The 17,105-nt window shown below is 39.6% G+C and overlaps 1 protein-coding gene across 2 annotated transcripts; it reads left to right on the top strand.

Moving 5' to 3' along the window:
- Positions 1-1,838: 1,838 nt before the first annotated feature.
- On the top strand, positions 1,839-4,175 carry LOC129374455 (uncharacterized). Of its 2 annotated transcripts, none has more exons than XM_055052900.1 (6): positions 1,839-1,943; positions 2,385-2,690; positions 2,865-2,993; positions 3,080-3,208; positions 3,309-3,340; positions 3,467-4,175. In XM_055052900.1, the coding sequence occupies exons 2-6, from the start codon at positions 2,426-2,428 to the stop codon at positions 3,737-3,739; spliced, it is 828 nt and encodes a 275-aa protein (XP_054908875.1). In that variant the 5' UTR covers positions 1,839-1,943; positions 2,385-2,425; the 3' UTR covers positions 3,740-4,175. The 2 variants fall into 2 exon arrangements, with proteins under 2 accessions (XP_054908875.1, XP_054908874.1); XM_055052899.1 differs by having other exon boundaries at positions 3,452-4,175.
- The last annotated feature ends 12,930 nt before the right edge of the window (positions 4,176-17,105 follow it).

Here is a 17,105-nt window from a genome sequence, read left to right as displayed (position 1 = left end):
TACATAAAGTCTTGTTTTAGCCCAGAAACATCAGGTCAGTTTTAAGAGTATAAACACATTTTAAAAATCTCCAATCACTTCATTGATATAAATTTATCAAGGTTCAATATGATGATGTTTACTATGCCTCTGAATTACTTTGGTGAGCAAATTCTCTGAACAGATATTTATTTTTATCTTCCAAAGCAACCAGCCATTTTTATTTCCATTACCCAGCTTTCTGTTGAAGCATCAAAACTTGTCAAACTAAAACAAGCTTCTTGCATCAGATGATCCATCATAACCACAGCTTCAGAAAAACTCACCAAGGCTGAAGATTTTCACCTTAACAGTATCCTTCTGAGCCAGTTTAGCACAACAAATCAGCAGCCATTTAACACAACAAACCTAAAACTAACAAAACAAGCAGCCATTTTATACAAATCAGCAGCTAATTGAAAACTTTCCAAACCAGTAGGCACTAAAGCCAAAGCGTTTGGCCTCCATCAGCAGCGTTAGCATCAGCAGCGTTAGCATCAGCAGCAGCTCCTACCTGGTCCATCTTCTTGGTCCGGGATTTTTTTCACTTACCTTTGGATGATGAATTCAACAGATCCGTTTGACTGAAGTGACTCTCCATTCCCTTTTCGGCGCCATTTTCCCCTCCAATCCATCCTTGTCTCATGCTAATTCCTCGCGCCGTTTCTCCTCGCAGGTGTTTCAGCGGGGCTAGCCAACATGGCCGCCGACACGCTGAGGCCGAAAAAACATCCGCACAACATCAAAACAACGCCTTCTATAATTTTGTCAGTAACTTGGAATAATCTGTCCGAAATATAATCTAGCGAAAACTCCTGGCAGCGAGTGAAAACAACCAGAAGCGGCCTACTCGCTCTGATGCCCGACCAAGCGGATAATTACAAAATGTCCGCCCTTTGACGTTGACCTACGCACTGAGCGCCAAACAACGTCACCACGTTGCTCACCTCCAACAGACAACATCCTGAATTTAATTACATTTAAAGGCCCTATTTATTAATTATTTGATTTATATCTTTTATTCATATTGTTTATCATTACTAGTAATAATAATACATGGTTTATTTACAGTTTTATGTGTTTTACACATTTATTAATAGGATAGATAGGATCATCTATTTTCACTTTCATACGTCTTGTCTGTTCTATTTATATTTTAAAAAATTTTATTTACTAAACGTTTTATAGAATTAAACCATGTAATTAATTATTATTGTGATATTTTATTTATATATGAAAGCTTATATGTAGCATATTTATTATTTCTATTGCATAAGTTTTTTTGTTTTGTTTTTTTGTGTTTACAAGCTTTTGTTTAAAAAACGTGATATTCTTTATTTTTATCTATTTTTAGTTGGATACTTTTATTAATTTAATTATTTTTTATTTAATTGTGTAATTATGTGTAAGTACGGTGTCTACTGTTATTTAAACATAATAAAGCCTAACGATTTTTATTTCTATCATTTTATTATCATTATTATTATTATTATCATCATCATCATCATTATTATTGTAGTGAAGACTTTGTTTTGCTTTAGGATTTTATTTATGTAGATGAGGTTATTTGTTTTTTTTTCTTATATATTTTTAGATGCTTTTATTAATTTACTTAAAACTCCTATTTTTTTTTGTAATAATATAATAAAATGTAGTTATTGCTTATCTATCAATAATCAGTATCTTATTGCCTCCTTTTGAAATTCCTCCGCCTTGCGCCGTGAAGATGACGTCATTTGTTTATTACGCAGCTATGCAGCTCGCGCTCATGTTTGCGCGCGTAAAGCCGCAAACCGGATCAGGTTACCGGATCAGGTTTCCGACCAACCCAAACAGGAAGAACCGCTGTTTCCTTTCTGAGGAACAGAAACTTCCTCTCTTCTCCAGTAAATGCTGCATTTCCTTCTGCATTTCCCTCTGAAAAGGTAAAAACTCAACGTATTGATGCTCAGACTGTTTATATTTGCTCTAGTTCCAGAATAAATGATGAGATGAGTTTATGAGAAACTCCAGGTTTTAAAGGTCAGTTCAGCCGTTCAGGTTTCATGCAGCTTTGTTTTGTGCAGGAAAATGACAAAAGTTAAGACAGAAATATGAACTGTTAGAAGGTTTAAGTGAAAAACAAACATAGAAAACTTTGGTTTTCCTTTTCAGAAGTTTTGAGTGTTTAAATGAACACTGCAAAACAAGAATGGTTTATCCAAATGAAATAAAATGCTTCCAACTAATTGAAAGATTTTAATTTATGATGTTTGTTCAACTTGACAACTTAATAAACTTAACCATGTACTTGGATGAATTTAATTCATTTACTAAATAGAGCAATTTATTTCAGTTGAATCTGCTTTGCTCTCCTTCTGGTGAAGGTGGAGTGTCACCCGCTGCCCTCTGGTGCCCCCTGCAGGACATGGAGCTACTGCAGTCCCAGCAGGACCAACTGAGCCTGTGGCTTTCAGCAGATTCTGCTCACATCCTCAATGAGTGCGGAGATATTTTAAGTGTAAATGAATATAAACAGATAGCAGAGCAGCCGAAGGGGGAGCAGATGAGCCACCTGCTGAAAGTGATCATTAGTAAAGGACCAAACAGCTGTGAGGCGTTCATGGACATCCTGAGGAGGAATCAGGGTTGGAACCATCAGCTCCAGCAGTTCTTCAGATCATCCTCTGACGGTCAGGAAACGTCTCATCAGATTTATCATTTAAACTTTATCTAGAGCCATAAATACTTGGGAATATTATCAAATAAGAGTTCATGACTGGATGATTGTTAAAGAGCCTCAGAATGACTGAGTGAATCTCTGGAATTGGATCACAGATTTCTGATGCATTATTTTGTGTTTGCAGATTCGGCTGTTGCATCGATATTTGCTGATGAAAACAGCGTTGTGACCTGCAGAACACTCCGTAATGTAAATACAAAATCTCTCACATGTAACGTGGAAACAGTGAGCAGCACAAGAGGAAATTCATCTGGTAGGGATAAATACCTCTGACACTCATTTCTCTGAGAGTTAATGTTGATTTTCATTCCGTCTTTGTCTAATTTTCCTCTAAATCAGGTAATTCTGCATCAGGCGCTCATTATACTGCAACAGATGGGAGCGTCATCATTGCTGACAGGATAGACGGAGTCAAAGCTGAGAACATAAACTTCTCTGTGAACATCAGACCATCCCAGGTCCCCTCAGGTAACGGCTCAGATCAGACCTGCATCAGGTTTGTTAGCAGAAATGTATTCCTCTGTTTTCTATCCTGACGCCGTCGTGTTTTCTCCTGTTTTCCATTCAGCTCCAGCAGGAACCGCTGACCATCTCTACCAGGTAAACAGACCCAATCTTACCCACCGGAAAGCCTGACAAGAATTACCGCTAAAAACTCTAAATATTAACATTTTTCATTGCTCTTTTTTACGTTTGCTCTGCATTTTGGAGCACCCTGCTGAAAAGACGATCAGAGAGAAGAAGGTGAAGCTGATCGAATGCCTGATGGGCGATCACAGCTACGTCCTGCAGCTCGTCCACCAGAAATCCATCGTCTCACAGAGAGAATACCAGAACCTGAAGTTTTCCTCCAGCCCACAGGAAACCATCACCGGGCTTCTGGACCTGGTTCTCAACAAAGGGCCGCAGAAATGTGGAGACTTCCTTCAGCTTCTCACAGATCCTGGAGTTCTAGACACATTTCCACCAGTCAGGGACATTTTAGAGATCGAAAATTAATGTGTGAAATATTATTTTCTGTTGGTGCTCTAATTTCAGAGACGGGATCTAATCATCATTAGGATGAATAATTGTTGAATCCAAACACCACCTGGGTAAAATTAACCCTGTAATATTATTTAAAATAATCATTTTAACAGCAGAACTCATTTTTCATTTAGTGCCTTTAGCTAATTTTGAAAAACAGCAGTGAGCACACTTCTGAATTTTAATGTTTTTAATTGAGAATTAACGACTAAATATTATTTAAAGGCTTCCACATGAAATATTTTAAATTGTTTACATTTTAAATGTAAGATTTAGGTCAATGTGTGTGATACTCATTTTTATTTTGAGTCAGTTGTGGAAAAATGTATAAATAAAAGTTTGTATTCATTAAATTATAAATATTTTTACAATTGTTTTTGTAATTTGCAGTCAAAATCATAGATTTTGTAATTCACAGATATTTCCCATTAAGAATAAACAATTTCAAAGATACATTTAATTCAACCTTATTGTATTATGTTTTTTAAATTGACATGATCAGAAATTAATGTACTAATGACAGAAGGCTTCATGTTGCAGTTGCAGTTCGACAGTTCAACCACCAGAGGGCAGAAGTGCTGCAGGTTTGTTTTGGAGGCCTTCAGTCATGATTCCTCTTGAATTTTCACCAATTTGCTTTCATTAATAACGCAGCTAATTCACCATCAGTGGACAGTTTAATGAAAAGCGCCGGTGGCTCTCTGACAGACGAACTTTTAAATTATTCAGACTTGGGAAAGATGGCGTCGGTCTCAGTAAATATTGGCCGGAGTCGCGTCTCCAGTCTGGACGGGATCTCGGGTTTCTGGCGGGGCACCAAGGCGCAGAAAGCCGGTGGCTGGAAGACGCGCTTGGAATGGAAACAGTCTGACGCAGTTGGTGGATCATAAAACAGCAGCAGGAGGACAACACTCTCACACCTCCCGCTTGCCTCACCGCCATATTTCATCCTGACGCTTTTACAACTCCGAACATCTTTTTTGGAGATAAAAACTCCCACATGTGGTGGATGAGTTGCAGGGAATTGGCTGCTTTCCCAGTGAACACAGAGAGCCTGGTTGGGTTGGTAACCAGCTTCACGCCAGAGTCTGGTTCCTCTAACCCGGGGTCCCCGAAGTGGGTCCTGAGGGCCTGCATCCTGCATGTTTTAGTTCTCTCCTTGGTGGTACCAACAGCCTTTCCAGAATGTCAATGTTCTTCTTAGGCCTCTAACGAGCCATCATTTGATCCAGGGGCGTTAAATCAGGGAGAGGCTGAAACATGCCGGCCCTCCAGGACCGACTTCGGGGGCCCGGCTGGAACCGCAGAGGCGGTTTCACCTCCGGCGCAGAGGAAACCCACCAACAGCTCACTGGGTAGATGGCCGCTGCGCTCACCCGGAGCTCGTCTCCATCCTCCTTCCTGTCTCTGCTAGTTGGAGCAACAGAGGCGAAAGTGTTGATTTATGGATCATTAATAAACATTTCTTCTGTCTTATCTGTTCAGCTGGCAGGCAAACTTTCTATCTGTCAAATAGTGAAATATAGCCAATGCTAATAGCATTATTATTATTATTAACCAGTTATGGTTCAATAACTGATTCTAGTGGCGGCGCTAATGTCCCGTTTACTGCTTTAGATAACTTTGAAAGCATTTAGCACACTTAGCTTCCCTGATAACACTTTATGGAGACATTTCTTCAGTCTTTCAAAGGCAGTTATAATTTGAATTAAAGTTAGCGCTTTAGCATCAGCTTACTCAAAATACTGTGTTCATGTATCACTGAGGCATTAGCAGATATAACATTGTTAGTGCTTTAGGTTAGTGCAACTAACTTTTTAGCACTAAAAGCACTAAAAACAGTGTCCACCACTGCTGACCTTCTGATTTCTAGATTTGCAGTTAGCTTGATTTCCTAACATTTCACTGTGGGTAAAAACCAGCATGAAGAAAACATTGAATGCAGACAGCATGTTACTGGGATCTGACTCGAACCCTGAGAAATTTCATCTGCTGTATGTCAGGTTTTCAGCGACCAACTCATCGGAAATCATCTTGTTAGAAAAGAAAAGGTCTCTGTACTCACAAACAGACATGAACAATCGATACAGAAGCAACAAAGTCAAACTCGACCAATGAGAAACCCAAGATAAAAACCAAATCTAGGACCGCCGGGTCCTGACCCGCTGACCCGGTATGGGACATGCTGCTGCTCTGCACAGCTTTGGAAACTCAAACCCCGTCGGGCCAGACGGCGCTGCTCCGGCAGGGCGGATCCGTTACACGGGCGACAGAGCAGCGGTTTGTGTAGCAGCGGCTCGTTTCGAACGTTGGTTACCAGCCGTGTCAGAAATCAGCAGCATGGAAAAAGGGTTTCGTTTTCAGTTCATTCGAAATGCAAAGATCACCTTTCACTGCGCTTCCACTGCCAGGCTGCTCACACAGGCTACACCTTTGATTCTGCACTTAAAAAATTAAATTCAACATTAACTTCTTCTTCTTCTGAAAGGAAAAAGATGTTTTCAACCATTTAATAAGGATGTGATGATATCTAGAGAATGGATGATCACAGATAAACCATCGTCCAAAATGAACCAGGCTGAAATATTTGGTGCATCATTTTGTAACGTTACGCAGTCAAACCAAAACATTTTGCTTGTTTGTTCAATATTTAGTTTTGATTTATGACATTTATAAATGAATGAAACCAACAGTTTGGCTGGATTTTAGCATCGTTAGGAAGCTCTGCATGCTTCCTAACGATGCTAGAAACTTATCTAAGCTTCCTTAGCTTAGCCAGCTGAGTTTAAGAACTAATCTTCCTTAGTTTAGTTCCCAAGATTAGTAAGGAAGCTATCAAAACTTTCTGAGTTAGCTGAGGATCTAAGCTAACAAAGCGAAATTATTAGCTTAGACAGGAAGCTATCTAAGCTTCCTAACAAATCTGCTAATACTTTAGTTTCAAACTATATTCAATTAGCAAGTTTATAAATGAACAAATGACAGTAAAAATATGAAAAATTAATCCCCGTTTTTTTAGACCTAAAAAGTTCAATAAAAACAAAACAAAAAAACAATCTGAAAAGTGATTTGCTTCGTGAATGTTTACTATCGTACTTCTTGGTAAATAATCTCCATATTGATTGATTGATTGATATGCACCGTGATTCCCCTAAATATTACAGTCTGCTCAGTTCAGTTCCATTAACAGGATAAACTCATCATGGAGGCTATTCAACGTGGTTCTGACCCGTTCTGGGAAGCACTGCAGTGTGGAGCAGAAATCTGGGCTGACAGCTTCCCTGCAGTCCTCACACACTTTGTCACTCTGCAGCAGTTGAGTGGCGTCTCTTGGGGTTGTTATGACACACGCCTCCGTCCACCGCAGGCCCACCTGTGCTCCCATTGACCCAAAATAACAGCGCCGGCTGTAAATGGGTTCAGAAATAGCCTGAAGCTGAACAAGGCCTGACATGGATACCCAGAGCGATGGAAGGGTCTTAGAAGAGAATTTTCCTCTAACACTGAGCTTTGTGACCAAGTAGGTATTATGACGGGGGTGTTGCCCTGTCAACACTGATTTATCACTTCCTCCAACATGTAGAAGACAAATATCTTTTACATTGCAAAACTGTTTTATTTAGTTTCTTCTGTAAACATCTTACTGCACTTAGACAAAACTAACTTAGAAGTAACTGTTCAGCAAGATATAAAAGTTTGTTTTAAGTCAATAATTTCTTAATTCCTTGGCGAGAAAGTGGGGAGCAGGCCAGCTATGCTAGCTTGACTTTGACCTTCTTAGCATGTAGCTGCCCAACTCTGCTTATTTTCCTACAAAAATGACACAAAAATTACAACAACTAGATATCAAGATCCAAGGCTCTCACATTCACAGGTTAGGAAAAGTTTTCATTTTTGTGAAGTTTTCATTGACGAATGTGGGGAGCAGGCCAGCTATGCAAGCTTGACTTTGACAGTCTAAGCATGTAGATGTGCTAATGCTAATATGAGGCTATAAGGTTGTTTTATTAAATCATAAACTTAGTTTTTCACACAGCTTTTCCACTTTTGTCTGTATCTTTTGGGGAAATAAGCCGAGGGATAGTAGCACTACTTCACCATGTTTTTACTCCAGTAAAACTAAAAAGTAACCAAAGAAATTATAAAGACGGAAAAAGTATTTGGTAAAAAGTCTGGTCAAGTACTGAGTAACTGAAGTGGAAAGTTTGGTATTTCAGGGATGAAAATGACAATAATTACTTTAAGTAAGAAGAAATAAAATCAGGCAAAATATTTTTTCCAAATCATTTTCTTTCAACAAAAAAGCTTCAGAAACTGCAGGTGTGAATATTTTGTGTCTGGTGAGTTTTTGGTTAAAACATATTTGTTTCTTTTTTGTTCAAGAAAACATTTCTCCAGTAAAAGTTACTAGTTACCATCCAACTCTGGAAATAAGACGTCGTTTATTCCAACCATGGGAGAAAAAAGTGTTTTATGTCAAAAACCACAAGCTCAGACCGGCTCATTATGATGAAACTGAAGATCATAAAACAAGATGATAATGAACATTTACCAGTGTCATTATAACGTCGTCACATTACTGCGGCTAATTTACTGCGGCAACATGGAGGAAAATCCATCCGAATCATTCCCACCCAGCTAATCATGTTTGGGTGAATGGGCTTTTTTCTAAGGATTTATTTGAACCACTTTGTCAAAACAAAGTCATTATGATGTCTGTGGTGCAGATTGAGTTTCTCCTCCCTGTCATGAGAGCAGATCTCTGCTCTGCAACAATCGCTTCCTTTCCAGGATGAAAATGGCGGCCGGATGGAAGCAACAGGTAGCCTGGACAAAAACATGACAGAACATTTACAACAATTAGATAATGAAGGAATAAAGCAATGCAAAGTCGTGCTGATGCTAATTTGAACATGTTGCTTTTTGAAGCTTGAAGGCGTTTTGAGCCTCTGTGAACAACAGAGAGCAGGACATGTGTGTTACAGGCCGGGCGGATCAAAGAAAGCTCTCACAGCTCAAATAAAGGGAGGAGGGCAGAGTGATTAATGATGGCCGACATTCAGCCGTTCACAGCTGACTTCATTACAAACAAACATTCGCTGGAACACGGACGGATCAGAGTTCATCTGATTTCTGGGCCCAAATGCAGAGCAGATGTTTACAACCAGCTCTGGGATGGATGGATGCTAGCTAACCATTCAACTAGCAAGCTAAATAGTTAGCTAAATGTTTAGCTTGCTAAGTAAATGTTGAGATTGAGTAGCATTGAATGTTTCTGTGAATTATATGGTTTTCTGGTTTTGCTGAACTAAATATCTAGTAAACCAAATGTGTATCTTGGCAGCTAAATATTTAGTTTGCTGACTAAATATTGAATTAGCAATGTAACAATTAGTTTACGAACTGAATATTTGGCCTGAATATTTGGATTGCGTGCTAAATGTTTAAGATAGATATTAATTTAGACAAAGCTAGCAAACTATATGATTCATAGATCTAACGCAACTGGATTTTAGCTTGTTGCTAAATGTTGCTTAGCTAGCAAGCTAAATGTTTAGCCTAATACTTAGCTTGCTAAGTACATACTTAGCTTACTGAATGCATAGCTATTACAAAGCAACAAACTTAGCACCAAAATTGCTTATCTACATTTATCTTTATATTTTGTTAACAATGTAGCAGTTAGCTTGTTATTATTAGCTAATTGCTTGCTCGTTAAATATTTAGCTAGCTAAATAAATATTTATTTACCAATCTAATATTTATTTAGGAAGGCAAATATTTAGCTCTGATATTTAATTTGCAAACATTTAACTTGTAAATGAAATATTTAGTTTTAAACAGTGACATTTATAAATCAATGAGTAACAAGGTAAAAATACGAAGCCCCATTTTTTCCTCTTTGACATCAAGTAACCCAGGTTTTAACTGTGTAATCCATACTAAGGATTAAGAACAGGATTTTAGCCTTTCTGTGTTTGGATGCTGCAAAAGCGCGATAACTGTGAGAATCAGCAGCTGAATATGAAGCAAAATATGACAGAAAAGAGTCGCGTCAGGCCGGCTGTGTTTATTCAGCCTGACTTTCTCATGGCTCCTCGTCTGTTTGGCGGCGCAGCAGCAGCATCACTAACGCCTTCAGCTGTGCAAATAAAGAGGAAACAGGCTGCATGCTGGGATAATGCGTTCGGGTTGCCATGTTTGCGTCCTGACACCTGCGCGGCCTCAGATAAGGTCAGAGCCGCGGTTCGGGTTGCTCTGCCCGGAACGGCCTTTTGAGGGCGAGGCGGCTCCGCTTTATGTGCTGAACAATGAGCAGACAGGCCCGCTGCGCTCTGGGAATGATTCAGATAAATCCTTCCCCCCGGCCACAGAGACAGGCCTAAACTGCAAATCAGAGGCAGCAGGCCGGCGAGCGAGTGTACGTGCAAACCACGGCTCCAAATGAGATAATACGAGACTGAGGCGAAGCTTCAAATGTCAGTTTAATTGAGTCAAATAATGGCGCTAAGGGTTGGAGAGGCCGTCCATGGATAAATGGCTGGATGACCTCCTGCTGCCCTTGAGCAGCGACACATCAGTTCATCATGCAGACCAACCGCAGAGCCGGAGGTGCAACTTATTCATGTTACTGTTGGAAGACTGTTTTATCACAATCTGGTGGCAGAAAACTCACACATCCTGATATTAACCAGGTTATTCTCATGTTTTTCAGAAAAACCATGCATTCTTTGTGTTTCCTAGATGACTACGGAGCTAAATCGGGGCCAAAATGTTTGTTCAACTTTTAAAAGGAAAAAGAAGAGATTAGAAACTGAAAAAAATAAAATAAAGGTTTGAAACCGGGGAAAAATTAAACATGAAAAGTAGTTTGGAAATTTTTTTCAGGTTCAAAATTTTCATCTTTGTTTTATTTATTTTTTGAGTTTCAAATTTAGTTTTATTTGTGTATTTTTCAGTTTCCATCTTTTATTTTAATTTTTCTTCTTTTGAGCAAAATGTATGACCCCAACATAGCTCCATATACGTCTACCTATTTTGAACTGTTTTATGGCGTTCTGTCACTTTAAATCCAAACAAGCAGGCCACGCCCCCAGATCAACAGCTACACCAACATGCGAAAATGGCTACAAACAGATGCATAATTGTAAAAATGGCCGTTTGTTGCAGTCGGCTGAACACACGTGGATGGAAAGCAAAATTGTCATTTTATTGTTGAAAGTAGAAATTAGCCGTCCATCTTTTTTAGCAATGACCTCTACGCGACTGCAGGACAACATGAATTTAATCTAATTTACTTTCTCTGAGTCAGACGGTTTCATAACGAACGTCTCGTATTGTTGGTGAAACTCGGTGTGGAAATGTTTCTTCTGACGTAACGCTACGTTAGCCAACGCTCGTAAAACACGTCTGACCTCCAGAGAGCTCATGCTCTGTTAGGAAACTAAAGGTTTTAGGTAAAATAGAAAAGTTCCCAGACTCTGAGAAAAGTTGGAGCTGATTTTGTAGGATTTCTGGGGGGGAAATGTTGCAACCGCAGGTTGTCATGTTGGTTGCTGCCTCTCCGGCTCAGCAACGCTTCCTAATCCTGACATCTCCCCCAAACCTCCTGAGTCTGAACTATACCCTTTTTAATCTCCGCACAGCAGGGGGCTGCTTGAGGAAAAGAAGAGGAGAAACAGAAGAAAATTCTATCTGAGTGCAAGGAACCTTAACGCCGAGCATTTTCTCTGGCCTTTGGCTCCGTTTTCCTGCCAAACTGGATTTCTGGTGGATTCGGACTTTTACTTTGGTCACAATAAGATCAGATGGAAAAACAAACAAACTTATGTTGTCACAAGTGAATCATCTGCCACTAAAGCTTTTAGTCAGAAAACCTTTTGAAAAAGTTTAAAATTTTGATCTGTTTTTGTATTTTTCAAAGCAGAGAATTTCCCACTTTGTAAGGAAAAACTTTTTCAGTTTCTCCTTCAAAACAGGATGCTCTCTTCAAAACATTAACCACGCTGTAGACCACAACAACCGGACTCAGAGTAAACGATGGTCTGATTATATGGAAGAAAGTAAAGAAAAGGTTTTCTACTGATGTGAAGCCACAACTGGAGCAGAAGTTACAGCACCGACCAAAATGCAGCCAGAATTTTTGTTTGTCAAATTCTGAGAACTTTCAAATTCCCAGTTTAAGTTGCCGGTTTGGTAGATCTCCAGGCTTATGCGCTCTGAGACAATGTTTTACCTGCCTTTCCCCTTCCTGACTGGACAAAGCACAAGGAAGACTATTGCAAAAATAATCGCATAAGTCATTTAAAAGGATCAACGATTAGTCATATTAGACTTTATTCAAGAAACATTTATTTCAGACGTAAAAGAAACACGGGAAAAATACTGTAGGTTGTTTAAGCCGAAATGCATCCTGGGTAGATGACATATGCTAGGTACAGCGCTAGCTAGCTCCGTCCAGTTAGAACGGCAATTTTTGCATATTGAGTAACATTCAGTCCTTTTTATTTAAGCTTAAGCTTAAATAAGTTTCTCCTTCAAAACAGGATGCTCTGTTTTGGCTCTATCTAATCTAATTGCAGAAAAATTGTAATAGTAGCTCTAGCTAATGGTAGTAGCTCTGTCTAATGGTGTTAGCTCTAGCTAATGGTGGTAGTTCTAGCTAATGGTAGTAGCTCTAGCTAATGGTAGTAGCTCTAGCTAATGGTGGTAGTTCTAGCTAATGGTAGTAGCTCTAGTTAATCGTAGTAGCTCTAGTTAATGGTAGTAGCTCTGGCTAATGGTGGTAGTTCTAGCTAATGGTAGTAGCTCTAGCTAATGGTAGTAGCTCTGTCTAATGGTGTTAGCTCTAGCTAATGGTGGTAGTTCTAGCTAATGGTAGTAGCTCTAGCTAATGGTAGTAGCTCTGTCTAATGGTGTTAGCTCTAGCTAATGGTGTTAGTTCTAGCTAATGGTAGTAGCTCTAGCTAATGGTAGTAGCTCTGGCTAATGGTGATAGCTCTGGCTAATGATGACAGCTCTAGCTAATGGTGGTAGTTCTAGCTAATGGTAGTAGCTCTAGCTAATGGTAGTAGCTCTGTCTAATGGTGTTAGCTCTAGCTAATGGTGTTAGTTCTAGCTAATGGTAGTAGCTCTAGCTAATGGTAGTAGCTCTAGCTAATGGTAGTAGCTCTAGCTAATGGTAGTAGCTCTGGCTAATGGTGATAGCTCTGGCTAATGATGACAGCTCTAGCTAATGGTGGTAGTTCTAGCTAATGGTGGTAGCTCTGGCTAATGGTGATAGCTCTAGCTAATGGTGTTAGTTCTAGCTAATGGTAGTAGCTCTAGCTAATGGTAGTAGCTCTAGCTAATGGTGATAGCTCTGGCTAATGATGACAGCTCTAGCTAATGGTGGTAGTTCTAGCTAATGGTAGTAGCTCTAGCTAATGGTAGTAGCTCTGTCTAATTCTGTTAGCTCTAGCTAATGGTGGTAGTTTTAGCTAATATGGTAAACAGTAGAGCACGAGTCACGTCACATTAGCTTGTTTCAGCTCATGTTCTCATGTTTATTCTGAGCTAGTTTGTCTCAATCAAGACGTTTTTGTCAAATTCCACAGCCTTGACTTATGTTTCATTTACAGACTCTAGTCCACTATTATCTACCCGCAGCATTGGCCCATCATGCATTGCTCTGGTTAAAAAAACAAAAAAACAATGGCGACCTCTGCAGGTGAAAAGTAAAATGAAGCTATAGAGTTTTTGCAGATCGCATTACATCTTGGTTTGTTTACGTCTGTTGATCGTAACAAACATTTTTACTTTTTCTTTAATTTAATGTCCAGTCAGAGAAAAACTGATTAAATCTGAACTGGGAATCAAAGCCAACCAAAGCCAGCTGTGTGGTTTCCTGGTCTCTGCGGCCTCTGAGGAAGCGGCTGGAACCGGAGCACCGAACACATGTGAGCGGGTCAGAGGTCACCAGGGCAACCCGCAACCAAGAGTCAGCCAACGTTTCAGGTGCTGACGGCTCATTTTTAGAAACTGCTTTGCTGTGATTTCTACTTCTAAATGCAGGTTCTTCCCTGTTTTACAGATTTTTTCTTCCTATTTTTCTGTCAGCGAAGTTAAAGCTACAAAACATCAATAAGCATCTTTCTCTGCTGTTTCCTATAAAGTTAATGAAATGCGTTTTTCTTCTGATTTCTGTTGAGTTTTCTGCTCTAACATCTGGACTTGATTTTACATGAAAAGCTGGACCTGCTGCACTTTGATGAAGAGATAAATCTCTGCTGAGACATTCAGTGCTTGAACACAGAAACCAGATTTCTGTGGATAGTCAGCAGAGTTGAACTGAAATTCACATTGAAAGCATGGGAAAATAAAAAGGTACATTTAAAGGTTGAATCTTACTTTAATCTGTGAAACTGGAAAATGTTTTGCAGGTTTACTGACATAACGACCGGATAAAAACAGCCAAAACAAACGAGCTAGCCGAGCGCTAGCAAGAGAAACTGATTTCCAAAAACAAAAGAGAAATCCTACAATCGCACAAATCTCCACTTTTAGTTACATTTTGTGAAGAAGGAAGTTGCACTCAGTGTTTTTTTCAAAGTATCATTTCCTTCAGTGACTCTTGGTGCAGCGCCCCCACAGGCGAGGAGGGGAACAGGTTGAAAACGCAACAAATGTTGGCCAATCAAACAGATGAGAAAACTACGACAGCATGTTAGAGCCGTGGTCGACAGAAAAGAAGGACGACTTTTTCACCAATAAACGCAAAAATTTAGAAATTGATCTCAGAAAAACAATGAGATTTCTGAGCTCAAATAGTCTAAAATTTATGACAAAAACCAGGAAAATTTTATATTTATGTAAGAAATTTTCTAGAAAGAAAGCATGGAAATTTCTGAGATTTAAAAGTGAAAAATTTGTTTGACAAAACAGAACTTTTTAGAGACATTTCTGAACATTTCTAGAAAAACTCCAGAGATTTATAAACTCCAAAAATTTGCTTGAAAAAATTATATTTTGAGATTAATTTCAGAAATTTGATGGAACAAAGTCACTTCAGAGTTTGAAAAGTCAAACATGTGCTACAAAAAACTCAGAAAGTTTTACCTTACATTTTTTTCTAGGACATTTTTTAGCTCCAATAGTCAGAAATTTGCTAGAAATTTTTTTTATAGACAAATCTTGGACATGTCTGAGCTGCAAACATAAAAAATGTGGATATTTTCTGAGTTTCAAACGTGGCTTCAAATGGCATATTAAAACCACTGGTTTGGCAGTTTAGGGCAAAAACTGTGATGCAATAATTCAAATAACATAAAAGGGAATAGAGGAAACTGAACTGATCCTAAATGGTCATAAAAGCATCTACGCAGAACCAGGAGAAACTAAATAAACATTTCTGCTCTTGCGGAGACTCAGAATGTGTTTAAGAGCCAGAAAGCGTCTCCGTCCAGCTCAAGCTGCTGCATGTCTTTATTTGTGAGTATTTTTTCATGCCGGACTCGATCACACCCAGCAACCATTCGCTCCGCTCCGTCCAAGTTGCGGCTCCAGGGAGCATGAAGTCCGCCTGCTGACACCTCCGAAGCTTTCGCTCAACTGGCCGATTGAACGGGAGAAACCTGGGTGTGGATTCACACGTCAGGCTGATTCTAGGAAACGCTTGTGGAGCCTCCAGGCGGCTCGGCCTGAACTGGTTTCAGTTTTTCCTAAACGCGTGAAAAGAGCTGAAAGCTTGAAGGTGGCAGCGCCGATAAGAGCTGCTTGTTTTCAATGCTTTAATCTCTTTGGCATTAATCAGTTCATTTATGAATTATTCAGCCCATCAGACATTAGAAACATGAATATTTTCCTCCCAGTTGTTTGTTTCCTCCATTTCTTGACCTCCGTTCTTCCCATCATCAAGTTTATTTATGTAAAACTCATAACATATGACTTATTTATTGCTGATTTCTTCTTCTCCACCCATGACCTTCCATTAAAGCCTCCGTCATCAGTCTTCACCTTCCCTTTTTTATCTTAGGATGCATTAACATGAGCAGAGCAGCTTTTTGTTTTCTCTGTCTTGGAAGTAAAAACAAGAGTCTGGTGAACCTTTTGCAATCCCACAGAAAAATCTGTGTCCGTTTCCTTCCTTTCCTCTTCGGTTTCCTGCATTCTCCAGAGATTGGGTCTTCAGCCCAGTTTCCCAACGCCGAGCCGCGCCGGCGGCCGGCCGGCTGGGCGGGCGGGCGGGCGAGCGAGAGGCCTCACACTCCCTCACTCACACAGAAAACAACACAAAACAGGAACTTCAGCTTTAAACAGTTTCGTTTGCTATTGTTCTGCTTGTTTGTTGCTCCGGTCACTTTGGGTCAGGACTGGCACAGGTCTCACTCTGAGGGGTCAAAGTTCATCGCAGATTGAATAAACTATATGACAGGTTGTCCAAACTGCGGCCTGGGGGCCTTTTGTGGCCCTTGGACTGATTTACGAATCGCTCAGGTTTGTTTATTTTAATCAGGGTAAAATTATTACCCAAAATTTTTTTTACAATGTAAAATGTTTGGAACAATAAAAAGTATTTGTGTTTATATTCTAAGCTTTTACAACAGATACTTAAATTTAAGACCTTTTAAGACATTTTAAGACCATCATAAATAAAATTGAAGACCTAGATCTTCACAGAAATGAGCAATTATCCATTTTAAATACAAAAAGCTGGTTAGCTTGCAGATGGTCACTCAACTGAATCAAGCCACAGATCAGTTTCAGTTTAAACACATTAATTTTTAAACACATTTAAAAGGCTTTCAATGCCAGTAGCTAGCAGATAAATAGCCTCAAATGTCTGTGTGACCAAAACTTTTGCCTGATAGAAAAGTCTTGCAAAAACAGAAAATACTTCAAATATAAATAGTTGTGCCGTTTGTTTCCTCTGCAGCTGGTTGACTAGCCTGCGGTTTGTTTGTTCACTTTAATCAGTTAAAATCATTTCTACTGGTTCTGATGGGAAGGAGTCACAGCAGCTTCAGAGCTGCTGGTTTCCATGAAAACGACCCGTTTTCTTGGACCCACACTCAGATTGTGATCTGAATACGTCCAGGTTTCATCCAATGGAGCCAAACTCTGTGCTTTAACTAGGACGGGTTGTAACCGAGCCGGAGTTATGACTTCCTCCGCTTGCTGCCAACTTTCCCTTTCAGACAGAGAGAATATTTCAGGACTTCCCTTTTCTGCTCCAGTCCTCCCACTGCCGGCGTTTCTGCTGGATGCACCTGTTCATGCAGCTCAAACTGGAAACTACACATTTAGAACTGGGTGAAAAAGGAAATCGTCCCGTTTGTTTCTTTGAATAACCCAACTGTTC

This window comes from Poeciliopsis prolifica, unplaced genomic scaffold, assembly GCF_027474105.1.
Source record: "Poeciliopsis prolifica strain line A6 unplaced genomic scaffold, Auburn_PproV2 SCAFFOLD036, whole genome shotgun sequence".
Taxonomy (NCBI): domain Eukaryota; kingdom Metazoa; phylum Chordata; class Actinopteri; order Cyprinodontiformes; family Poeciliidae; genus Poeciliopsis; species Poeciliopsis prolifica.
The sequence above is the reverse complement of the archived record's forward strand: the minus strand, read 5'-3'. Positions and strand labels throughout refer to the sequence as shown.